Below are 26,664 nucleotides of genomic sequence, written 5' to 3' on the forward strand. Positions count from 1 at the left end.
TGCTTGCGCTGCCAATACTGTGGCTCTGCTGGTGAATGTGGAAATATCACACAATTGAAAAGTCCTAAGAAAAAAAGTAAATCACATGTACAAAAGGTTGAATGTGTGAAGCTGGCAGTTCTAAATGATTAAATCTATGAAAATATGTCATTACACGAATGAGTGAATCAATATATATGTGTGCATGTTCATATAGTAGGCCTATGTTTACAGCATACAGTGTAGCCCAGAGATTAATGGTTTTATCTTATTGCTATCTTTTGTTATGTATGTCAGGAACATAATTAAAACAACATGTTAAGAAGCTAAATTCATTTAAAGATGCTGAAACGCAGGTCTCTTATAATGTGCCTTGTTTAGCACTTTAAAGTCATTCCATCACACTTTCCTCATTAGCTGTTGTTGGCATTTGGCTCCATAATATCTCTGCTGGCATTGTCTTAACTCCACTTAGACCTGCTGTCAAATGGAGTCCCTGCATGGTGAGACCCAGTCCGCCTGTAGGGCAGTATGCTGTTCCTCTGCCAGAGACACACATATACAATACCCATAAACACACACAGACACAGATGATACACGGCCAACCCCTGCCCTCTCAGAGGCTGTGTGTGTGTTAACGCTGCAGCAGTTGACACTGATACAAACAGCTTAAGTGGTGATCCCTCCAATGCACCTGCAGAGGGCTGTATCTGGTCTGTATGGTCATTCTCTTTATCTTACCAACAACCCTCCCTTGTTGCTATGGAGATTTCCTATTGTAGCGACATGGCTGGTGGTGAGCTTTCATGACATCATATGCAGGTACTTTTTTTTTGTGATCTCGAAGGTGGTTGTGTACCTTTCATTAACCTGTTTAACAATAAAAACCAAAGAGAGAGAAAAAGAAAATATCAGGAAAAGAGCCAGAAAACAGTGTAGGTTCGATTTGTCCATAATTGTGCTGTACTGGGGAGTATTTAATCTAGATACATCTTCACATTCCATCTATGCATCACATAGTTTGATACTCACGGCCACACAAAAGCCGAGGGAGATGGCAGAGTTATTTGCAAGCTGGTGGGCTCACTGGAGCAATAAAGCACACTTGCTCTTGCACAGCATGACAGTGTGATGGCTGTAAACCTCTGCTAGAATGTTAATATTTATCTCCCCGGCAGAGAGATGATGAAGTTTTCCACTGGCTTGGTTATCCTTTTACAGAGAGGTTCCTTTGTTCTGTCTCTTCAGAACTACAGTAGAGATTTCTGCTGTACAAGTGTGTGTGTTTCTCTGTCACCAGCTGTCTAAAGGGCTGCGAGTCAGTGTGGTTTCCCTACTAAAAGACTCACTGTCACAGTCTCTACATGGGAAACACTTGTTAATCAGTGATATTTCCTGTATGTCAACAGCATTTTCTGGATACTAATGCTCCAATTTACTCAGGAAATGAGGACAATATTGAATGATTAAACCATTAAAAATGTGTCACTATTTCTTTTATCATGTGCAAAACCACAGATCATATATTGTATGAGTACTGGAACCACCTGATCTAATGGCTTACTGTAAACAATTTATCATGTTAATGATTAAAATGGAATAGGTTGCTTTTAATGAATAACAACATATTGGAGTGAATAAGAGAAGAGGATTAACTGCACACAAACAACCACATGGGTTATGTTGTTTCAACCCACTCTGGTCATAGTTGACATGATTGAAACATACTGACTGTACACAGAATAGATAATAAGGTCTATAATAGACCTAGATATTCCCCAAGACATAAGTGAGTAACATTTTCTAGATAATTGAGTGAAAGCAGGCTGCAGCTCCTGTCAAATAAAGACAGTACAACTCATAATCTCTTTATATGAGTCATGTTTAAGACAGCACAGAATAACACAGAACAAATACTGACATACACAGTCTTCCCCTGACAACATTCTGCCCCATCCCAAAAAACACCAGTGCACTCTGGGAAAAAAAAGAGAGCCTTCCACAGGCTTGCGTATACGTGTGCGTGTGTCTGTGTTTGTGTGCATGCCTTTGTATTGTTCTCCATGTGTAGGTCAGGGGAATAGCAGCAACCAGCACATGTATGTACATATGTGTGTGTTTCACATATTAGCAATACAGAGCGCACAGGGCTAACAAAGGCATATGGCTAACAGTCTTTGATTTGTATCACAGTTTCATATCAGCAAATCACGACCGGCCTCAGTTTTTGCCACTTTTGACTGGAAGCAAAAGCTGTTTGTCAGTTATTGTCCGTAATGGAATATCAGTTCCCAGAAACATGAATACAGAATGTAGAAATCCTTGTAAATCCCAGGAATTAAATGTGCTTTACAAAACTGCTGGCTATTTCCTGAATCTGTCCTTTTGAATTTCATAGAGAAAGCAGTATGGTGAAATGTCAGAGTCCGTAACACAGTTCCAGCTGAATTCTGTCACTGCCTGAATCACGTTTGATCCTGTGATCCACTCACAGTGCGTTAACTCCAGAACAGAAGCAGTCATAAAACTGCGGCTACAAAACCATAAGTGGAGTATTTACAACTGTTATTTTTGTTAATTCTTGCATTTCCTGAATTTTGGATTGAGTGGTGATCCACTGGAGGGGGAGAACTGCTAGGCACATCTTTTTAGAAGTCCAGGTTTGAAGACACCAGTCAGGAGGAAGAGGGCAAGGGGAAGAAAAATTGATCCAGTGGGAGTTCTGTCTCAATTCTTAACTTTGGCCCATCTGGCCCAACAGGAAGACCAGAGTTATAGCATCCCTAAGGAGAAAAAAGGGTCACTGCAGGTTAATGTGCTATTAATCTTTATCAGATACTGTAAGTTCACAATTTTTTAAGTCTGTTTTAAAGCAATATTCAAGCTCAAATAGCTTTTTATTACCATTACCGTTATTACCGTATCAAATCAACCAGATGTCTTTCAACGTTATCGTCTTTTTTGTACCAAATTCCCTCTTTTTGTTACTATACTTCTGCTGCAGCTCAATATGGAGACGCTGTCCGAGGAAACACAAAGAGGGAATTTTATACTAAAACAAATGTAACTTTGGAAGATATCCACTTCATTTGTCTAACTCAGATGGCTGAAAGTTATCTTTTACAGTTTTTCTTGATTGCTAAGACGAATTTCTTGAAATTATGCTCAATTTCCCAAAACTCTTGTTTAACTGCACACTCATCTTCACTAACTTCAAATTTCCATGTCAAAACCAAACTCTCCACTCAAAACCATGTAATCTTACATCTAAACCAAACTTTGCCTTCAGAAATGACACAAAAGCCATCAAATACACACATATACACACTAGAAAATAGCTGGTTACACACTGGTGAGATCAATTAAAAACACTACAGTAAAAACCTGTAACTGCAATGAATCATGGTGCTTATGATTTTCCCCCTAGAACAACTTCTTTATATGATGAACTGTATTCTTTACATGAATACAGTAAAATCATTTTCATGTATTTACCAGTATAAACCAATAGAATCCATTGTTTGTGGATCCATTGTTCCAAATCAAGTGAAATGACCCATGGCCCTTTTATCTATCTATCCTGAGCTTCTGATTGGTGTGTGAACAGTTTTGACTCTTAGTGTTTCCACCTGCAGAATTGGGTAGGGTTAATTGGGTTAATTGGGTTCCAGCTGTGATGACTTGAGTTAATGATATTGAATGCCAGTGATTTCTAAATGAGCACATTTGAGCACATGAGTGAAAACGGGAATGGTGTTTATAGTTTTTGGAAATGGGTCTGTCTTTTGGTAGATGGCGTCATGGTTTAGGATTTTTAGTTAACTGTCCCAGTCATAGTGTGTAAGCGATTGAGAAAAACTGCAATAGCCAGAATGAACAGGATGAATGATTACAGTGAGCAAAACATCTTTCAGTGTTCATATGGGACTGTTGTTTTAAGACAGACTTTAAAAAATTGTGAACCTATCCTTTAATAATGAGAAAACCTTTATCAGTGATTTTCAGTGAATGTTAATTGAAGTTCAGTCATGTCATATTGACTCTCCTTATCAAATATAGTCTATTAACCTGTATGGGAGGCTGTCTGATTGGGGTCATCGGGGGTTCCAGGAGGTCTGAGAAGAAAAATGGAACAGCTTTCACCTGAGAGAGTAAAAGGGGAGGAGGAGGAGGGTAGGGAAAAGAACAAGCACAATTGTTAGAGTCGGACAGTGCGGCCAGACCCATCACACAGCTCAGTGGTCTTGTTGACAACACAAGGCTGCTCCGCTTCTCCCTGCTGTCTCATTACCATTCATGCAAAAATCAAACTGTAAACACTGTCAGCTCAAGAGGAGAGGAGAGAAACTCAATTACTGCAAAGTACTCTGTACAAGCTAAATGCCTACACTACAGTAAATTTAAAGAAACAAGAGCAAATGTAAGGAGAAACAAGTGTGAAACTCAAGTGAGCTGTGGAGATGCACATCAGGAGAGGTGGACAGAATAAGAATTGAAAAGATGAGTATGCATGGTAATGTATTATGTCAGTGTTTTTGTCTCTTTGCCAATCCATCCTGCCAATTCCCATGAGAATAGCTTCCAGACTGACCAATCTTATTAGATGACAAACAAGTAGCTCTTGTCTCCTGGATAATATATCTCTGATCAATAGACCAGTGTTTCTCCTCATTGGAGCTTTTTGTTCGAACTGAGAAATGAGCAAGCCATTTAACTGATGACCAGTATGGAGGTTTTCACTTAAAAATATGAAGTCAAGGTCAAGGGTCAACATGGAAAGGAATAATCGATGAAGAGGTCATTCTGTGGGACCTCCCACTTTGCCTTCAGGATAAGCTGGCTAATGAGAATGACCTTGTTATCACTCAACCATGACTGGAGAGGCGTAAGTATTATTACTCTAGTACCATACAAATGCAAGTGCACACACATGGTTGCTTGATAGATTCCCCATCCTGTCTTTTAAATTTCTTATGTCCTTCGCACCATCGTCTCTGTTTCAGTTAGAATAATCACATTCAGGGAGGACACTGAACATAAATTTAGGCATACAGTAAATCTGCAGTGATAGCAGTGCAGCAGTTTCAAAGAGAAGACTGTGGTGCAAGAAAAAAGGTGAGGTGGTGGCTCACACTGTGGCCAAGAGAATTTTCAACCCAATTCACACACTAATATAAACAAATTATAATATGTTGTTTTTTTTAGCTCATACAATACATAATAAAACCTGCACAAAAGAAAATACTCTCTTGTGTATTCATTTGACAAAGCAGAGGTAAGAAACAGTAAAGTATCCAATAGTGATACAAGTATCAAACCATAGTCTAAAGGTTATTTGACCTCTGTGTCTCTGTGTTGTCATTGGCAAAAGAAGACAGAGGTCACAAAGCCACCTGTTCTGTTAGTAGGGGATGGTGGCCACCTGGGGGCAGCGCTGAGACACGCAGGGTGGGCACGCTGTAGGTGCCCATTTCATGCCTCATTTTATAGACAAAGTCAGCTGAAGGTGAAAGACAACCTGGGAACACTACATGAACCTATATAATGTACACAGTCAGGATGATGGAGATGTAAACATGTACACATCTGCAGCTGGTTAGACATCACTGTATTGTTAAGGATTAACATGAAAAACTAAAAGAGAGAAAGAAAGAAAGAAAAAGAAACAAAACTAGCTATAAAACGCATATTTGTACTACAGTGTTCTGGTCTGCACCTGAGAGTCGAGGTCATGTCATTTCAATAAGGTGCATTCTCTTGAGAGTAATTCTCTAGATTGGGAATCAAGTCAATATCGGCTCTGCCTGAATTGACAGGTCTATAAAACACTTATGTAAATCTACAAACAGTAAAAACGCTGGTCTCATGGCTACAGGCAAAAGAGTAATTCACAAGGAGACGGGCACGACAGTGCTCAGAACTTACCAATGTTATCAGTGGGAGAACAGCAGCCTCTGCTGATAGCCCGCAGTAGCGCACTCAGGACAGCCAGACACAATGTGCTCCCAGTCCATTCATAATTCCTTATGCTCTGCCTCTCCTTCCGCTTCTCGGGGTTTAGCACCAGTTGAGCCTGGTTCGTTTTTTTGGGGGGGGGCAGTACATGGTGGCAATTTAATAACAGACCTCCTTACTCCAATTTGTCTTTGGGTCAATGTAAATCACTGAGTGGGCTCGTTGATTGGCGATAGTGGCGCTGGCATGCTTTGGCTTGTATTTTACGCACGCAGAGTGATGCGCACGTGATGACAAAACAGTCTTATTACAGACTGGAGACAAGCTATTTAGATGATAATCTTCAATATAGCTTCCAAGCCATCTGGGAGGTTACTGTGGAAACAGAGGAGCCATGGCAACGGTGACTGGGGTTACCGAGGAAACGACCGTCGCCATGGAGACTGCATCACAGCGGGCTATATTTGAGGCATCCAAAGAAAAGCGCGCTCCATCTTTGATCGCTGTATGTGTGCGTGAAAGAGCTCTGTGTTGCTCCTCTCTCACGTGTGTCTTGCGTCGATAATGACACACTGACAGACGGCTGGCCCCTGTGTTTACATGGTGCCGTTTACGCATTAAATAGCTACCAGGACAGTTAATATCAAGGAATTATAGGGGATTGATTTTAAAGACAGTAGCATTTGGACTAGACTTTAACGCACAATAAAGGCAGAGCACAGAACGGTCTAATTGAGATAATATATGCTGAACTGTGTTTTTAATACATTACATGTGTTTAAACACACACACATATTTAAATGATTCTGAATATTATACACAGGCTATGACTGACGAATCACGACTCATAACGCATGTTAATACAATGTGAGTGTCCTTCGAGTATAGCATACATTTGCAGTCATCTTTCACAGTTATAAAGCGTCTATTTCTACCTGTTGTGATAATATACTGGCTATTGCACAATGCACAACAGGTCAATTCCCCCACTCAGAAAGGAATAGCAGGCCTAATACTTTAAGGAGCTCTTTCTCTCCAGGCGCGAATGGAAGAGAATTATGAATTCAGATCACTGAAATGAAAAATCCTGATTCTTTGAATGGAGCACAAAGCAGCGTCTCTGAACAGACAGGGTTTGCTCTTTCTTTTTCTCTCTCTCTTTATTCCTTTTTTTCTTAATCTGATCTACCGCTGCTTCAACACACTGGTGCGCAACAACAGAACCAGCTGTGTGTTGACACATCACCCATTTCCTGTGTTCAGGGCCATGAGACTAATACTGGCTACACGTCGGTGAAAATCTTTTTGTTTATGTTCACACAATTCTGCGAGTTGTTCTGTGTGTTGGTGGGGAAGTTGGGCTGCTGTTTGAACGCGCTGTTGATCCCGTGTTCCTCTATCACCATATACTCGCTCTTGCTGAGTGAGGAAGAGGACCGAGTCTTCCTCAGCTCCTCTGTGTCTGCCAGAGGCTGACAGCTGCCCACGTGCAGGTATTGTGCCTGCTCCTCGCCCTCAGTCTCTCTGTGGTAGAAGTAGTTGAAATTGGAGACAATGACAGGTACAGGCAGAGCAATGGTCAGCACACCGGCGATTGCGCACAGAGACCCCACAATCTTCCCCCCGATTGTCACGGGGTGCATGTCCCCGTAGCCCACGGTGGTCATGGTGACAACAGCCCACCAGAATGCGTCCGGGATGCTGTTGAAACCCGAATCTGGGTCGTCTGCCTCAGCAAAGTAGACAGCACTGGAGAAGAGGATGACACCGATGAATAGGAAGAAGATGAGCAGGCCCAGTTCACGCATACTGGCCTTTAGAGTCTGTCCTAAAATCTGAAGCCCCTTGGAGTGACGCGAGAGTTTGAAGATGCGAAACACCCGAACAAGCCTAATTACGCGCAGAATGGCCAATGACATGGCCTGCTGTCCATTTCCTTGCCTCTCTGCCAGCTCTGTACCCAGGGTGATGAAATAGGGGATGATGGCCACGATGTCAATAATGTTCATAATGTTTTTTGAGAACGTGGCTTTACTCGGGCATGCAAAGAAGCGCACCAGCAGCTCGAAGGAGAACCAGATGATACACAACGTCTCCACCACGAAGAATGGGTCAGAGAAGGGGCTGATGAAATATGGGAGTGTGCCATTTATCACAGGCGCAATAGTTATCGGATCCCTATTCTCGTCCCTGAACTCCGGCAATGTCTCTAAGCAGAAGATGACAATGGAGATGAGAATGACCAGGACAGACACTATCGCTATGCCCCGGGCGGGACCCGAGCTCTCTGGGTATTCAAAAAGCAGCCACACCTGTCTTTGAAATTCATTATCTGGCAAAGGCCGTTCCTCCTCCTTTATGAAGCCCTCATCCTCTCTGAACTTCTCCATAGCCTCCTCACCCAGCTCATAGAAGCGGATCTCCTCAGAAAAAATGTCAATGGGCACGTTTACGGGTCTTCTGATGCGCCCACCAGACTGGTAGTAATACAGAATGGCATCAAAACTGGGTCGGTTCCGATCGAAAAAGTACTCGTTCCTGAGAGGATCAAAGTACCTCATTCTCTTCTTGGGGTCCCCCAGCAACGTCTCTGGAAACTGCGAGAGAGTCTTGAGTTGAGTCTCGAAGCGTAACCCTGAGATGTTGATAACCACCCTCTCGCAGCATTCGTGATCCGGTTCATAACGGTCCAGAGAGTGGTGGCCCGGGAGAGCCGCAGACTCTTCCAGCATGTTGTCACACGCCACAACCGTCATCACGTCGGCCTCTGTCTCGGTGTATCCGTGGTTCACCAGGTTGTCGCCCCGGGTTTTGGTTGCGCTCGGCGGGGGTGATTGTAGGAGGCTGAGGTGGTCGTCCATGCGCGGATGAAGACGCATACAGGGGCGGCCGCCTCGCCCCCTCCGCGAACCCCGGTCAACCACAGCCGCCGCCACAGCCTAGTCTCCTCCACCGTCTCTCTCTCTCTCTTCCTGCTCTTCACTTTCACTCTCTATCGTTGCTGTTCCCGCCCACGGCGAAGATCTGGGTTTATAAACAGGCCTTTCACCCGCCCACAGCGCGCCAGCGCTGGGTACCTTTCCCGTCTTCCTCCAATCGCAGGACGCACCGATGTACACAAGAAGCAACAGACGAGCGTCATTCAACACCATCGTTTGGGCGTGCCCGCCTTGCTTTGCCCCTCTCTCCGTCTTGTAGACACGCGCTCATGCACACACACACTTAGGAGAGTCCAAACAATCTCATTTTTAAACAAGGTCATTGCCCACAGACAGGACATTTTCAAATGGGCTACTCATAAATATGTCAGAGCCTAATTTTTCCAGGGCAGACGCACCAGCATTACCTTTTGTTACAGCTTTAGTTCATTCAAAAAACGAATTTGGGTGTGCCATGGCACAATTGAATGGAGGTGGAATACAGTTCATAATACTGTCGTTACTTTCTTAATTACGCACAAAGAAATCTTGTTGAAATGATTGCCATCCCACCTGAAAGCTGAAGTGTTTGATCCCTGCGTCCCAGGGGAAAGGGGCGATGGTACGTGTTCAAGTGAAGAGGAACAAAAAGGGAGGGCAGGGATGGAAAAGGGAAAGAAAGAAAAAGATCGAACAGGTCGGTGTAAGAGAAAATGTGTTGCTCACATAAGAGCAATATGAAAAAGAATGAATGAACTACCACGTCCTATATGTCATATAGACATAATAATGATCATGATATCGTGGGCACACATGGACGCTAACCCCATATAATATTTAAGGACTAATATGGTGAATATCAAAAGGGCAAATACAGGAGCATCATCACAGAGAAAGACAAAGAGAGAGAGAGAGAGAGAGAGAGAGAGAGCGAGAGAGAGAGAGAGCGAGAGAGAGAGAGAGAGATTCCCGTTTTTCTCACCTGAAACGTGACGAGTTTTTGTTCGCACAGATTACAAGCTCCGCTTTGCCCATTAGTGATGTTTATCCTACTTCACAAACAAACGGAATGAATTTAATGATATTCGCTGCCAAAAATGACCAGGTATTTTTGCCACTTGACAAGTGACCAAAGATGTCATCATTAATACAAGACGAAACTTATAAAAATGAATAACAATGATTCATCACAAGCAGATAGGCTGGTGAAGTATCAAATAGATTAATACATTGTTTTAGAAATCAGTCTCTGATCCGCCTGCCTCTACAGATTATCCAATACTAGTTTGGTTTTCAAAATTCACTGTCCAGTCACGGGGATTTTGTGAACCCCAGGGGGCTGCTGTCCGAGGTGCTGAAATGAAAAACCAATGAAAACTACCACAAACTAAGAATCTTTTTATATTTCTGAGGTAAAGCTTTCTGCAGGCAGAAACAATCTCATTGGTTGGTTCATATCCGAGGATCCAAAGCACTTCAGCAAATACAATAAAACCTAGTAAAAGACAAGAGGTCATACAGATGGCAATCGATATTATGAAGTCTAGCCATTGGCTGCAATTGGTGATCTCCACTAGTTATCCAAGCCGATCATACATTCTGTGGTCATGTATTAACTGGGGAAAACACTTTCTTATATGGCACCCTTTATAAAGGGTTTATAAACCCAAAGAGCCTAACACTGCCTAACAACTCAAAGGTTGTTCTTATTCATGGATTATAACTGATCTATAAAGCATTATAAAAGGGTGCCATATTATAAAGTGGTCCCAAAAAGTCATTGTTATTTCTATTTGTATTTCTGCATTGTATTGCCAAGTTTGTCAATAGCTACTGCTTGGGGAAAAAATAGCACCACTCATTAAGGTTTAACTCAACAATATCATTATTTTGCCTCCAGAGTTGCTCTGCCACCTAGAAATGTTTAAAACTCCAACCTGCCAACTGATGAGATTTTAACCTTTAAACACTATCCATACCTTAATCTGGACATTCAGTGTTTTGGGTTACAAGTGTTTTCTCTTGGCTGCTTCCTGTATGACAGTTCCACTTTTTTGTAGAATGGGAGCATGTTTTTCCTCAACATCCACACAAAAAAATTCACATGTAGGGACAGACTAACTAAAGAAACCCCTCAGTTGCTGGCCTTCAGTGGTCTAAGATGTGCCAGATTTCTTAATCATTTTAAAATGAGAACATTGGTGATGAAATTAGATCATTCACAAATAAACAAATGTTGACCTACATGCAGCCTCCTTCTTTATTCAGAATTTTTGCCAACTGTGAATTTGAGTACCTGTGTGGTCAGTGAAGCACCACCTACACGGGATGCAATGCAAGTAGGGGAAAGTTAGAGGTTTAAGGGGATCTCCCATTATAAATGAGTCTAAAACTTCCTTACAAGGTCAGAGGAAATGAGGACAATCCCCCAAGGTGAGGACATTTGTGCTGGTCCTCACTTCTACAAAGGGCTGCTCTGGGTCTGGGGATAAATGTAGTCAGTAGAAAGTCTTCAAATATAATATTGTTAATGCCAAACACTTGTGTATGCACCCCTGTGTGTGTGTGTGTGTGGGTGGGTGTAAGTGGGTGGATGGTGGTGGATATGTGAGCTTAGAATAAAATGAGAAAGAGGAAGCCTGAAAGTTGACTTGAATCTGCTCAACAAAGAACATACCAAACCTGTCATAAAACCTCCAGCAGCTCACTTTTAGTCAGCTCCTCTGATGTCTTTCACAGATGGGGTCCACCTTGAAAAAAGTGTGTTTTACTTTCATACTCTGTACATCACAGTAAGGCATGCACACACAAACACACAAACACACACACACTCAGACCACATATCAACAAGTGGAGGGAACACAACACCAAAAGGAGGAAGGGAGGAAAGGAGGAAAGGGACCTTGGGCTAATTGTGAGAGATGACTGTGTTAGGCGCTCATGAACATCTGCTTCCTCCAGATTAAATTAAACAAACATTGAATGACCGGACTAATCTGAGAAGTCCCCTATCAACATGGCCAATGTATGTCAATACCCAACCTGACAAATAGAGTCCCACCCTCACACAAAAAACTAGTGTTGTATTTGCACTGTACTTGTAAGGATAGTACAGGTTTACCTTAACTGTGATGACAACTGCTAACCTTTATCCCAACCTAGACCACAATCTAATGCTGCAGTTACTTTTTAGATACTACCACAGGGGGGCACCAATTGTGGTTTTTGCATTTAGAAAATGGATGGGAAGCGAGTCTCCAGAGACACAGACAGATATTCTATTAACTTTTAGATGCAGTCCAAAAACTTTAATATATTTCCAATAGACTCTAACTGAACCCAAAATCATGTTAGCTATTTAACTTGTTGTTCATACATTCCCTCATAATTTAGACCTACTCATTAGAATGTCAAATTATTGTTAACCAGCAATTTGTAAGTTATCACATTTACACAAGTACCATACTTAATTACAATTTAGAGGCACTTGTATTTTAATTGAGGACTTTAATTTCCCACCACTTTACACTTCTACCTCACTACATATCAAGGGGAAATATTGTACTTTTTATCCCACTGAATTTATTGTCAGCTGTTTTGATTAGTTACTTTTTAGATAAAGATTTAAAGAGTTTATGAAATACAATGCATTGTTACAGATTAAACAGTATATAACATTGTTAAAATTAGCTTCAACTTGACATGATCCAATATTAAAATGCTGCTTAAATGTTTATGACTTAATAATAATAACCTTTATTGTTGTATGATAATGTAACTCTGACAAAGGCCATTCTCTTGCATAATAGTTATTTATTTATATATTTTTTATTTATTTATTGTGTCAGCCCACATGGACTGACAGGATACCAAAACAGCTGCAGTAGTGAAACATTTGTCAAAAATAGACAAGAACAACACCTCTTACATTACATTGCAAAAAAAAAAAAAAAAATTGCTTCTGTACCGAGATCTACAAATAAAATAAGCTACAAAAAAGATTCCCTTCCTGAAACACAGCTCAAGTTTTTTTGTAATCATTCATCCAGAAAAAATAATCAGAAATTAAGGAAATTTGATTAAATAGTGTAGCCCTTAAATCATCATGTAATGGACATAATAAATACATTTGATACGGTAAGTACATTTGTTGATTATACCTATGTAATATTTTGAATGCAGGGCTGTTACTTGTAATGGAGTGTTTATACATTGTGGTATTGCTACTTTTTTTAAGATTAAAATTTCAGTGACATTGGTTCCAAAAATGCATTGAAACTGAACTGAGATCTGTTCAACCCAGTACTGGAAGCACAACCCTCTGGTTGTCAGAAACATAAAAGGAACAATCTAATAGATACAAGGGGAAGAAATTGAAATTAGTTAAAGGCTGCAGTCACAGTCAGAGTCCTATTCTGGGGCTGAGAGTTTAATTTTTGACAACTCTCTGTGTGAAGAGCCTGTTTTCCTATTGAGGCCACATTGAAGCTGTCTTGTATTAAAAGGGCCAGTTGGTCCACAGGGAAACAGCTCAGGGACAGCCAAAGGGCCTTTTAATGTGGTTTCCACTCTCCATGTTAAATATAGGACCACCCCAACTCCCTTATTAACCTACGAAATTAGGCTACCTTGCACATTGCACTTGAATGCCTGAAACTGGAATGTGGCTGTGTGAAAGGCATTGAAACAGGCCCAGAGAACATGTGAGGGGGAAATGGGTCATTTTTGCAGGAAGAACAGCTCAGCTGGCTGAGGTCATGGACATCTGGTTGCACTTGAGAAAATGGGCTGGTTTGGATCTTCTGTAAGGGATGCACAGCAGTCTCCATTCACACAGTTCCTGGAAAAGGGTGAAGTTAATGTCTTTAAGAGAAAACCAAGCATGTGGATCACGTATCCGGCAACCTGTCCCAACGTCTACAGGTCAGCATTTATGTGTGGTTGATGGCTCTTACCCCACAAGTAGACTACATGTGCATTAGTGACTAAAAATTTGCTGTTTGATCTCATCAGGAAATACTCACATTTGACTGTTTACCACCAACCACCTTTTGCCACAGCTGCTCTAATGGAGCATCTGTTTTACTCGATGTTTAGCTTATAAAAAGGAAGCTTATTTACTTCCTTTTTATCTAATTAAGCTATGCTACAGCCCAGTTTTTGTTTTGTTCTGGCATCTGTTTACATGCAGCCATCTTGGAGGAGGATCATCTTTGAACCAGCCCAGCAAGGGTTTCTTAAGTTTTTTTCCTCATAAGGTGTTCTTGGAGGGTTTTTCTTATCTTCACAGTGAGTCTAACAGCTGTTACAAATTGTACTATTGCTTTATGTGGTTTTGCATCATAGGTTCAAAGATAAAGCCACTCACAGGAGGGAAAAGGATCAAATGGTAATGATACGTTTGAGCATGTGTGAACATATAAATCTCAAAGACAGGCTTCATTGTATGAAGGGGAAACTTCCGTGGAGGATGTGACAGGATGGTGCTGAAACATCCTGTCAGTGAGGCTATGGATGTAAATGTTGCTTCGTCACGTCTCCCTTGAGCTGCGGAGAAAGTTTAAGTGTGTCTCTGGTTATATTCCCCAGGAGAGGACTTAGGGAATGACAGGAGGACTAATGTCAGAGAATCAAAGAGAAAGTCAGACATCTTTTATTAACAAGGGAACAGTATTCGGAGTGTAATTTATATGTTGACTTCATGGGTGATTTACATAGTAATATCTGCATTTGTAACCTCTACTTTTTTTTTTTCAATGAGAAAAGCTATTCTTATTATTATCGTAATTGTTACTGCTAATAAACTAGCCTGATATGCTATTCTGAGATGCAATGGCAACCATAGTCATGACTCTTTATTACTCCATATACAACTAATTAAATCCACTAGTAATCTACTGTATATGATAAATTGGCTCCAGATTCTAATCACTTCATTTTTACGAGCAGTATCTTCCTGTTTCTCAGCCAGTGACCTATCCCACATCCTCTTCCTATCCACACATACATAAACAGGAAAAGCACACAGGGGGGCTATAATCCAAATATCCACAAATGAAGAGGAGGCCCATATGGACAAAGCACCTGAGTGTGTGGACTAATTAATCAACTGCTCATATTAGCATAACTATTAGATATCACTGCAAGAGTGCAGCTGCACATGACAGAGAGGAAGAGCAAGGACAGGGCCATCTGTAGAACAAAGCCTGACTGCATCAGGTCCTGCTGTAACCCCGGCAACGGAGAGAGGGATGGTGGAGACAGACAAAAAGCAAGGGGAGAGGGAGAAATATGGCTGAAGATCATCTGGCTGTGGCACTCTGTTATTGTTTGAGCCTGATGATGATCTCTGCGAGCTGGGTGGAGACAAAGAGATAAACAAACAGTGGCCGTGCAGGTAAAGCATTCATGTGGACCAACACATGAAAAAACATACAAACACACACAGAAGACCAGTCTTTACTTTGCTATACTTTTCCAACATCTTTAATCTGACTTTGCCACTTCAAAGGATTCTGCTCTTCAGGTTGACTTGGATCCAGTGAAGGTTTCTGGAGACATCCAGCATGACTGGTGTGTCATAAATATGAAGATGTAGCGGTAGGCAATGTGTATGCATAATAGATACAGTCCCACCAGAGCATATCAGCTGCAGCAGCGAGAGAGAGGGGCTTCCCTGTTTCACAACCACCACCACCACCTCCATTTATACCCAGAATGAGGACAGAAACATGAAAAACCCTTCAAATGTGGAAGAGAAAATACTGCGAGGCTGAGGTTGATTGAACTGAGGACTCTAATGTTTTATCTGTATTGAAACTCTGGAGACTATGCAGGACTTTGATGAATTATAAAGCCTTGTAATTATCTATTAATTAGAGTGTTTGTATCTGTGTTCTGCCCCAGTTAGACCCTCCTTAGAAATCAAATCTTTCTCAGACCAGAGAATCAGAAGAAGTAAGAGGTACAGCCATGAGAACAGCTGCTGAATAATTGCATTACGCGACTACTTACTTCATCTGTCAGTCTTCATGAGTCTCCCTTGATGGCAGATCTGGTAAGAGCTGGGGAAGCCATGTCCTCCCATGGTCTCAGGATTTTAAAAAAGCAGAAATGTGAGATCCCCATCACATCATATCACATCCCCCCCCCCTTTCCCACGTTGACTGGCTCACACTTCATTTCTCACCTCATCTTCTCCCACTCCTTGTCTCTCACCTCCACTTCTCTCATTCCACACCTTATAATCTTTTTTCTCATCTGCCTAACTTTTCTGTCCTCTCCTTGGAGGCACAATACATAATCTCCTTTTTTCGCTCCCTCTCTCTGCTGCATACCTTTATTTTATTTTCTTTACTTTCATGAGCACCAAGGGAAGAAACACACATTTTCTGTATATTAGATTTTGTAATATATTACTTTTTTGCACAATCTCTTTGTGGCTGATCTGGTGCAATAATGTGATGCTTTTGAAGAAGAAAAATGTATTTCATAACATACTGACCTATGTTATTGTGCAGTCCTCTGATCTTATTTCATGATTTTATGCTATGCAATATTTTATTATGTATTTTGACAGAGTAACTGAATGGGTTCACTGTTGCAAGTGCTTGTTTATGTATTTTGATACATTTGTTGGGGGAATGTTTTTTTGTTTTGTTTTGTTTTTTATAAATGAAACATATTTGTACCCATCTGTGTTTACAGTTCACCTCTGTTTGACACGTTCCTCTCTGTGCCGCTGTCTGCTTTTCCACCAAGCCTCTGCTGAGGTAAGCCACCGTGTCCCCAGTTGGTCCAGATGATTGCTGGTACATGCAGCAGTGAGATATGCATCCTCAGAGGCGTACTGTCTTACGGGATGAACTTCCATTCTTAACTACCACATGATTCAATTTCAGACACAAATCAATTTAAAAAAATGTGCTAAATTGTTTTGGTTGTTAAGTGTTGGTTTTGCCTGGGAAAACAAGTAGATGATTATATGTTACACTTATAGAGTCAGCGCTGTATACATTTGTAGTTTTCCCACATTGATTTGCTAAAGCAGCAATGTTTTACACAATAAAACCTGTTTTTTTGTTTTTCAGACCAAATAACAGATCCTGGTCAAAACAGAGGCTGGAGATGCTGTACATTCATCACAGTGTTTTCCCAAATCAATAATGTATGGGGCTGAAACAGAGTGAAACACAAAACCATTTCCTAAGCACCACTGAGCCTGCACTCCACTGAGGGAAAACCAGATTTACCAACAACAGTTGAACCAGATACATTTTTTGTCATTGCGGACAGTGACTAACTACAGAAGATCCACAGTTTCATCAAGTTACATACTGTATGTCAAATAACATTCAGGTGGTGATGAAAATTTACAATGTTATCTTTCACAGCCACATGGAGCCAACAATCTGTAAAGCTGCTAAGTGCAGCTTTAAATACAGCTTAGTTAAAGAATTTTGAATATACAACAATATAGAATCTATCGAATATCTGTTAAAAACGATGTAAAAGTCGCTCTTCATTTCAATATGCGAAACAGATGCGCACTCTTTGGCTTTGTTATCCTTTCAGCAAGTTGAAAAATTGCAGTGCCAAACATGTTACGCTGTAGATATGCTCAAGAAAAGTAGTTGAGTCAATGAAGTCATTTTCCTACCAGTACAACACCTGTGTCAGACTAATCTGTAGATATTGTCTTTCCCTCTAATTAAATTATTTAAGTTCTGTCCTTTTTTTGTGTCCTCATGTCGATCAGCAGGTGAAAGGGTCACTTAATGCAATATTATAGGGAATGAACAGAGGCTAGCTTCTGCATAAATGCATCGTGGGGGACTTCAGGGAAGGATGGCCTCCACTGTAGGCCACCCATCAATGCAATTTCCATGTTTCTCTACTGTGGCTTTCTCCCCACTGTGTGCTTTACAGATAGACAAAAAGGGAAAAGGAAGGTGTGTGTGTGTGTGTGGTGTGTGTTTGACTGATGGTACCATGGGAGGTCCATACCTTTTCAAAGCCTGCCTTGACTCCACAGAGGCAGAGGCAATAAGTCAGTAATAGAACTAAGCTGGCACACTCACACACACATTATGTGGCTGGAGCTCCTTGGTGGCCTCTCTGGCCTCCATGCACGCTCTCTGTCAGGCTGTACATCCTTGGTAAGTGGGTCAGCCTGTCTTTGCCAACAGCAACAGAACGGACATACACTTTTTTCCTTTATTTTCTTTTGCGTCTTTCACCTCTGATCACCTCTTAACATATTGGTGCATATTAATCTTGTGTCACCTATTTTTACTGTCGACTTTATCTCCTGAATTATCAGTGCAGGACATCTTGTGCTTTCAAAAAATGTGCATGCATGTGAGTATACTGACATTCATATTATCCATGCAAGTAATTGTTAATCCCCTTGAGTACAAGGTCACACAGGCAACACTACTATCATTGCAGATTCAGCAACTTTCATTAACATATTACAACACACATGACGAGCTAGCTCTTAGACTCGGTGCCATCTAAATAGCTTGACAAGGACCTTGGTACTATAATTATCATATGCATGCAAATGATGGTTAAAATTAGTCTAAGTACGTGCCATTTGACTTTGACATATTTGCTTACTTTGAAAAACCAGATTATGCTAATATTCATAAAAGCTTCCTCATTATTCACAGCAATCTGAGCTCATGTGGTAAATTATTACATGTCCAAGAAGGATTGATGGTCTTTTTAGGGTCGTACATGAAGAAAAGGAAAATGTAAAAAGAAAATGTCATATGTTTATACTTTTATAATAATACTTTGATCTGCTTTTTCACTTTTCTGGTACATACACAGATTTAAAACTGAGATGCGGAAATGACAAAGTGATACAAAATATGTATCTCTTATCTTTTATCTCAGTCTATTAATCTGGTTATGTGTACTACATTTACAACCTCAATGTGATTACTGTAATGCAGTTAACATTACATCTACTTATTTGTTATGAGCAGGTTGTTCTGCCCAGCCTTTACACACAGGCCTGAGCATACTACCATATTTTCTTACAGCAGTATAATCTTATTTGTCATTTGATTAAATTATGATCTCTGCTCTTTGTATTTTGAGAACTGCCTTTACAGTTTTTGCTGTTCAGGTCTGTGAGGATAACTGCTGGGCCTTGCAATAGCAAGCAGAATGGATTTCCTCCTGCTAGCAGATGCCTGCTGGGAGGAAACTTTCCCATCTTGTACTATAAGACTATGCTATAATACAGGATTCAGGACGGTGATTTTTCCAGCCCATTCACTGGCTCACTGTTTCACACAGTATCACCCCTGAAGATCAGAGGTGTGTAGTCCTACTACTTCCCTGCAGGAAGATCTAGCTGCACTCATACAAGCACCACTGTGTTGCACAATAATTGTACAAACAATAGTATTCTCAAAATAGTACAAAACAACCACTTGAAGTCCTCTGGGCAATGTTCTCACAACTGATGTGAGTGTGGAAGCTTGAAGTCATCATGTTTAACCTTTCAACAATGTAGAGATTAGTAGATTACAACAATTTAATTCCTGTCCATATCAAGATTATTTTCAATACAACTAATGTGTGAAGATTGTAGCAACTAGGATATTATGGATATCTGCATACCCCCCAATTTCTAAACTGATTGTTAGAATTTCTAAATTCTAACTGATTGCTAATCAGTTGTAGGCTAACGCCAAGGTTATGTAAGCATAACCTTTTGTAATCCTGAGTGCAAATTAAAGTCCCCTGACATTATGCTCCAGATCATTCCTAAATCTAGTATAAGGCCTAAAAGGATCAGTGCAATTAGGTCTGCCTTTGTAATTGATATGCTATTATATGTGTTAATCTATCTTGTATCATGTTTTTTTGCCACAGCCTTCTTTTAATAGATCCTTTTATACAAAAATAACCTACCATTGTATATTTACTGCAAATTCACAGTTTAATTTAATATGTTATTCCTTTTTTTGTTATCAATTGTTTTTATTTCCAAAGAAAAAACATAACAGAATTTGTTACAATAACAACACAAAATAACAAAGTATAATAACGTAATATATCCCACTACAACGTGAAGGGGGCCCAAACTGTAAACCAATTGATCTCACCACCGAGATGTTCAAACTCTCTTTCCCACACCTAATGGACAGTGAGAGGACCACACGAATAATTCAGTAACAAGTTATTAACCTTGGAAACTAAACCACTTGACCGAACTCCCACATTAAATAAGAGATGGAGTTCATGGGTGTAGAGAGGTTGCCCCCAGGGAACACCATGAGCATCCCTTGGGGGATACTGGGACATGTCAGCCTGTACTCTATTTAGAATGCCCCGAAAGTTTTTAGTTGTAATTAAATATAGGGATGGAAAAATATCCACTCCCAGATATTTGAAGGACTTCACCACTGGAATGTGTGAAGGTCTGGTTGAGGGGTCAAAAAATGAATTTAATGGAAGTAATGATGACTTGGACCAGTTAATCTCATATCCTGTCAAAGCATTAAATTCTTCGAAAGTATCCAGGACTTCAGGAAGGGAGGTTGGGACATTATCTAAGTAAAGTTTAATATCATCTGCGAATAATGATATGTGGTGAGATGTGTTACATAAAGTAATAGGAGAAATCAATGGATGCTGCCTTATCTTTTGAGCTAATGGCTCAAGTGAAAGGGCAAATAATAAAGGTGATAGAACACATCCCTGCCTAGAACCCCGTGATATGGGGAAGGAAGATGAAAAAATGTTCCCTGTAATGACCATAGCTGAGGAATAAGCATATAACGTTTTTATCATCTTAATGAACTTTGGACATCTGTCAAGTACATACCATAAATATTCTCACTCTAGATGATCAAAGGCCTGTTTAGCATCTAAAGAAAGGACTGCACAAGATGAGGGAATGTCCTGAGAGAAGTTGATCACATGGAGTAGTCTTCGTATGTTATCTGCCACTTGATGGGTTTTAATAAAACCAGACTGATCATGATGTAGTTTGGGCATATGTGTTTCAAGTCTGGTGGCTAACACTTTGGCATAAATTTTAATTTCGGCATTCAAAATTGACAAGGGCCAATAACTGTTACAAATGGTGGCATCTTTGTTTGGTTTTAAAAGAACAGTGAGAATGGCAGAGTTAGTATCAGTATTTAAAAAACCTCTATCAATAGAAGTAGTGATCATCTGTAACATAAATTTACCTAAGCGACCCCAAAACACCAGGTAAACTTCAGGAGGAATACCATCCCAACCTGGTGATTTGCCATTTTTCATTAGTTGTGTGGCATTTTCAAGTTCCTCAAAGGAAATAGGGGCCTGTAGTTGATCAGATTCCTCCTGATTTAAGGTCAGGAGATTTAGATTCTGAAAAAAAAGATCTATCTCTGTCTAGGGTAACTTCCGAAGAGTACAACCTTGCATAAAAATTTCTAAATTCACTATCTATTTCCTCGGGTTTGGAAACAGTATTATATAAGTGACTGGACTTGATAGCGGAAATTGTGGAGAATTTGTCATCATATCTCATGATGACTAGGTCTCGAGCCGTTAAAATAATAAATTCTTCTAGTTTTATGAATGAGAAATTCGGCTCTACGTCTAAGAAGAAAATCTAATTCTATGCGTGTTACCTGAATATCTTGGTCTCTAATCTCACGAAATGTTAACTGTTGTTGCTTTTCCAATTCAAAAAGCTTTGATTCCAATTCATGAATTTTACTAAATCGAGCTTTATTAAGATGAGAAGCAAAAGATATGGTAATGTTCCTAATGCATCCCTTTAATGCGTACCAAAATATCCAAGGATCATCCACAGTACCAGCATTCTCAGGCACAAATTTGTCAAGTTCACACCTGAAATATTTACAATAATCAGTATTTTTCAAAAGAGCGGTGTTGAATCGCCAGCGCGATAGTGGGTGAATTTAATAAAATAAGTTTAACCAATAGGATAGAATGGTCAGACAAAGGAGAGGGAAACATTGTTGCATCATATATTTCAGAGATTCCTGAGGAGATGAAAGTATAGTCAGTGCGTGAGTAGGATCTATGTCTATTGGAGAAAAAGCTATACTGCTTAGCTGAAGGGTTAACCACTCTATATGCATCTCGTAAATTAAATTCTGATATCATATGTGACAAAGAGGTTGAAGCTGATATTTGAGAATGAGAACGATGATCCTGTAAGACTGAGCGATCTAAATTAGGGTCTAAGGCAGCATTCATATCCCCTCCCAAGATTAAAGCAAAATCCTGGAGTTCTGAAAGTATCCCACATAGGTTATGAAAAAAATATGTTATTCCTCATTTTGTTTGGTACTTATCTTGGTAAGGATAGAATACTATAATATCAGTAGTCTTTACAAATAAACAAAATGGTAAGAAAAAATGAAAAGGTGAGATGAAAAGGAGCAACTGCGTTATGTCTTCCACCACTGAGTGTGTTTCAACTGCTGCAGATTAACATGCTTGTCAGGACTGACTCAGAGGCCACTCCAAATACCAATACATGAGCACACACGACAACATATGACCACAAACACACGTGAACACACTGAACACATGCAGCCACATAACTGCAGCATCTGTCTGTGTGTTTGCAGGTCATCCACTGGTGTCTAGTCCTCCATCAGTCTTTCTCTCCTCTTGTCCGCCACTCACTCATTCATCAGACTCATCTTCCTTCCATCTGTCTTCATCCCCCATCACCGGCCTCTCTGAAAGGTGTTGCCTTGATAAATTATTCAGTTTTGGCATTTAGAAATCTCTGTCCTTGTGGACAGAGAACACACATTTAAATATGTGTTATGCATGTGTGTGTGTGTCCTCTCTGCCCATTACATGCCATTATGTTATTTTTAGTGTTCAATCACATGAAGACTTTATCACAGCATCGTTTTCCTGAAATGAGTGGCAGGTTGCACGGAAATGATAAAGTGCTTTACAAAGTGAGATAATAAATATGTAAAAAATATTTTGTGGTACAAATGTGCCAAGCCTGGTTCAAATAGTGTACTTTTGCCTCAGGTTGAATACAAAACATTAATGATCACAGACACAAATGTGTTCATTAACAATACAGTGTAAGTCATAACCAATTGTAAACAAAAAAAAAAGATTAGGCATAGTTACTATAAGCCTCTTAATACATAACTGTGCAGCTAAATATTTTAAATATCATCGATGTGAACGCTAACATGATCAGAAGTATTGATTTTATTATAATACAAGAGAAGACACAAACATGAGAGCCTTTTTGACATTTGACATTACAAAATATAGTAATAAAAAAAAATGTAAAAAAAGGACTGTGCAACAGACCTTGAATGAAAGCACTGAAACTAGGAAAATGATTTAAAATACAGATCCTATAATAGCTTTGCCCAGCAGCCTGGTCAGTGTTCCTAGGAGCAGTGATAACATTTTAATTGATAGCAAACAGTTATAATAACTCAGTGTTCTTGCCAAACATCCCCAAACATCCACCAATTAAATGTCAGAAATTCTATTCTTTCCTGAAACAAAACATTTTTCTGCACCTCTGACTAAGACAGAAACAAGAGAGGCACATCCAACAGGCTCAGAGCCATTTACCAAAGTGGTTCCTTCTGTATGAAATGGAAATAAAAGGACATGAATTACAGTACACAATTGGATTGTTTAAAGGGGGGAATTTTGACAGTTAATTTCCACCTCACATTGCCATCTTTAACTTGCAAGAGACTGTTATTACAGCAACTTCATCATCATAAAGCCCAATGACTTTTCACAGTTCACTGCTTTGTTTCTTGCAAGAAATATATCAACAGATTGCATACCTGTTTTTTTCCAAACAAAAACAGACATTTCTTTAATTCTCTTGTCACTGCTCTTTTTCTTTTTTTTTTTTTTTAGCTGTCATTTGGTACATTGTGTGCTTGTGATTCAGTGCTGGTTAATTGGACACACAAGCTTTCTGTTCCCTGTTGTGAGAGAGGACAATGTGATGAAAGAACTAACCCAATTTCTCATAGCTTCCCATAAAAGGCTGCTGATATGATTATCTCAAGTTCACACACACACACACACACACACACACACACACACACACACACACACACTCACACACACACAAACACACACACACACACACACATATGAGGAGGTGCACAAACACAGCCACATATGCACACATACATGAACACATATATGCTTTTTGTCAGCTCTTGCAGTTTGCTGATTTATCCCTCTGTAAGCATGGAAGGATAAAACCTCTCCTGATGGATCCATGTTGTACTAATGACAATTTTTTTTTTTTTTTTTACAAGTTCAGTAATCATTCAAGAGCTGGGCACTTCTACAAAAATAGAAAAACTTTCAAAACAATGTAAAGAACTTACTGTAAGATAATGAGTCCAGCATTCTATTTTAGTCAGTGGCGTCATTCAGAGGTTACAAAGTCAGTACATCTGTGCTTTTCACTCACCTCTGGTGGCCACTGTCCTGGGACCCCGCGGTGCTATTTCTATTCAGAAGAAAGAGGAGGACAGGAGGGTTGAAGCAGACGAGACATTACAAGTATAAAGTTATAGTAAGTACATAGAGTGTTTTCTGCTTTGTCTTTCCCCTCAGAACAGGGCAAAGGGCTAATAGCATTGAGACTACGGAAGTCCTGAGCAACTGGAGGAATCAGAGCAAATAAAAACTGCCGCACAAAAGGATCCACATAGACATACATGCTGTAGAAACACACACTCACTCACCACAGACATCCCCAGCTACCCACTTTGACAGATGACTTCCTCAGGCATCTAGGGGATGTGAGACAGTGTGAATTGAATTTTAGGAGAAAAAAAAAGGAAACATACACACACACTAATGCACAGAAATGCAGACACACACACACAGCCCATAAACAGAATGACATTGGCACAGTTAAATCTCAATTACACTGCAGCTATGGTGCCCTCAATCTTTATAAGACCGAACGTCTTTTTGTCCTTCATTGTGCCTTTCTATCCTTCCTCCATTTCTCACCCTTCGTCTCCTCCATCTTTCAATTTACTCACCGCTCATCCATATTCTCCTCCCATTCCAGGCTTATCCTGGGTGTATCTTGTGTGTTGGTGCATATTGCTGCATGCTCTTTTGGATGCGTGTGATTTTGTGCATCCATACGTGTTTATATTGGATGTTTATCCTAAGGGGAGACCCGTGTTTGAAATATTAAAAAAGCAGTCTGTGGCACAGGGGAACTGAAGCTGCAGGAACTATGATTGTTCTTGAGGAAGTAATTTCAGAGGCATGTGGCGGAACGGAGGCCTCAGAGTTGTAATTCTCACTGTCATTTCTCTGCCTGACCTCATTTACATAAACATACAGTGGCTAAAGGGCTCTGTTGGTGAACACATGGGGCATATGGGGGAAAAGTACACCTGGTAGAAAGAAGCCCAACAGGTGTGAGTGAAATACTGGATGTACAGAGGATTAGGGAATTGCACTTTCCTGCAAGTTCATTGTTGAGGTGAATCCAAATAAAAACTATTATCATTTGCAACAAGTTCATGTTGAATCTGCACATTGCAAATAGAGTTTTTACATCCAGTGTTTTTTTTTTTACATATTATTTTGTTGATGTTTGTGGTTGACTGCACACATACAGTATATATATAGAGGAAGGAAGGAAGGAAGGAAGGAAGGAACTTTATTGTCCACTTTTTTGTTAATACAATTAACTTTATTGTTAATTGTATTTACGTTTAACAATACAGGACACTGCATCAACAAACAATGTAATTTTACATAGATAATTACAGTAAAAAATTGTTAAAAAGCAAAAAAAAAAACCCAAATAACTTGGGGTTAGGCTATGCATTTAGCATCCTCAATGCATTTGGCATAAAGACACATTTTTGGTCGCTCTTGCTTGTCTATAGCGTCTCCTGAGTGTAAAAGCACAAAGTGTGGGTGCAGTGGGTGGGAAGGATTACTAATAATCTGGGAAGCTTTACTCATTATTATATAGTAAGAGAATTAAGTAAATGTAGAAGAATACATTTATTTTTGAATATGCTTGTGAAAAAAAGTATTTGTTGGACACAGTTTTGTCAAAACAAACTGATTAGCTTTTTATCTAGAACTTATTACATCTGCATTAACTGAATTTGTGGCCACATGGGGGCAGCGTAAAAAAAAGCTGTGAAAATAACATGGACATATCACGATATCATCATGGAAAACTTGCTGCCTGTTTACACATCCAGCAGAAGTGCAGCAACTGGCGATCTGGTGAATGAAAGTACAATAACTCACTCTCCTTTTAGCTCTGTTTTTGGTCTCTATCAACAGCTGAGGGAAATATCCGTCTCTTTAGCTGCTAAATGCTCCACTATGTTCACCAGTCATTTGCTTACTTTGTCTGTCTGTTGCTGGGCAGGAGCATTTTCACTGAAAACAATAGTGACAGTAAAACAAAATAGTGAAATAGCAGGCAGTAAAACCAAAACAATGAGCTTAAAGATGCTACAAACACTCTGAGAGCGGAGGGGAAATGTAGAGTTGGGTGACTAAATACAAAAATATTGATTATAGCCACTTTAATATTGGTTGCCTTTTATTTCTTTTAAAAAGTGAATCATCCATTATTTTTCCAATATTAGTCTGAGTTTAACTATACAGGCTTGTATGTACTATACTGTATGTGTCCAGACTGGCCAACAAAGGCACCAGAAAATATACATGACTTCTATGTCTATTAGTATATCCCTCAGACTGACTAAAGACACATCAAAAGGCCACCTGAAACTAAACTGTTCAC

At 40.0% G+C, this 26,664-nt stretch overlaps 1 protein-coding gene across 2 annotated transcripts; it reads right to left on the bottom strand.

Moving 5' to 3' along the window:
- Window positions 1–1,843: 1,843 nt before the first annotated feature.
- On the bottom strand, window positions 1,844–8,999 carry LOC122982382 (potassium voltage-gated channel subfamily A member 3). 2 transcript variants are annotated; one of them, XM_044351639.1, is made up of 3 exons: window positions 5,905–8,999; window positions 4,048–4,122; window positions 1,844–2,762 (listed from the first exon to the last, which is right to left on the bottom strand). In XM_044351639.1, the coding sequence occupies exon 1, from the start codon at window positions 8,811–8,813 to the stop codon at window positions 7,218–7,220; it is 1,596 nt and encodes a 531-aa protein (XP_044207574.1). In that variant the 5' UTR covers window positions 8,814–8,999; the 3' UTR covers window positions 1,844–2,762; window positions 4,048–4,122; window positions 5,905–7,217. The 2 variants fall into 2 exon arrangements, with proteins under 2 accessions (XP_044207574.1, XP_044207575.1); XM_044351640.1 differs by lacking the exon at window positions 1,844–2,762 and adding an exon at window positions 2,779–2,998.
- Between the last annotated feature and the right edge of the window lie 17,665 nt (window positions 9,000–26,664).

This window comes from Thunnus albacares, chromosome 5 (assembly GCF_914725855.1).
Source record: "Thunnus albacares chromosome 5, fThuAlb1.1, whole genome shotgun sequence".
Lineage (NCBI taxonomy): Eukaryota > Metazoa > Chordata > Actinopteri > Scombriformes > Scombridae > Thunnus > Thunnus albacares.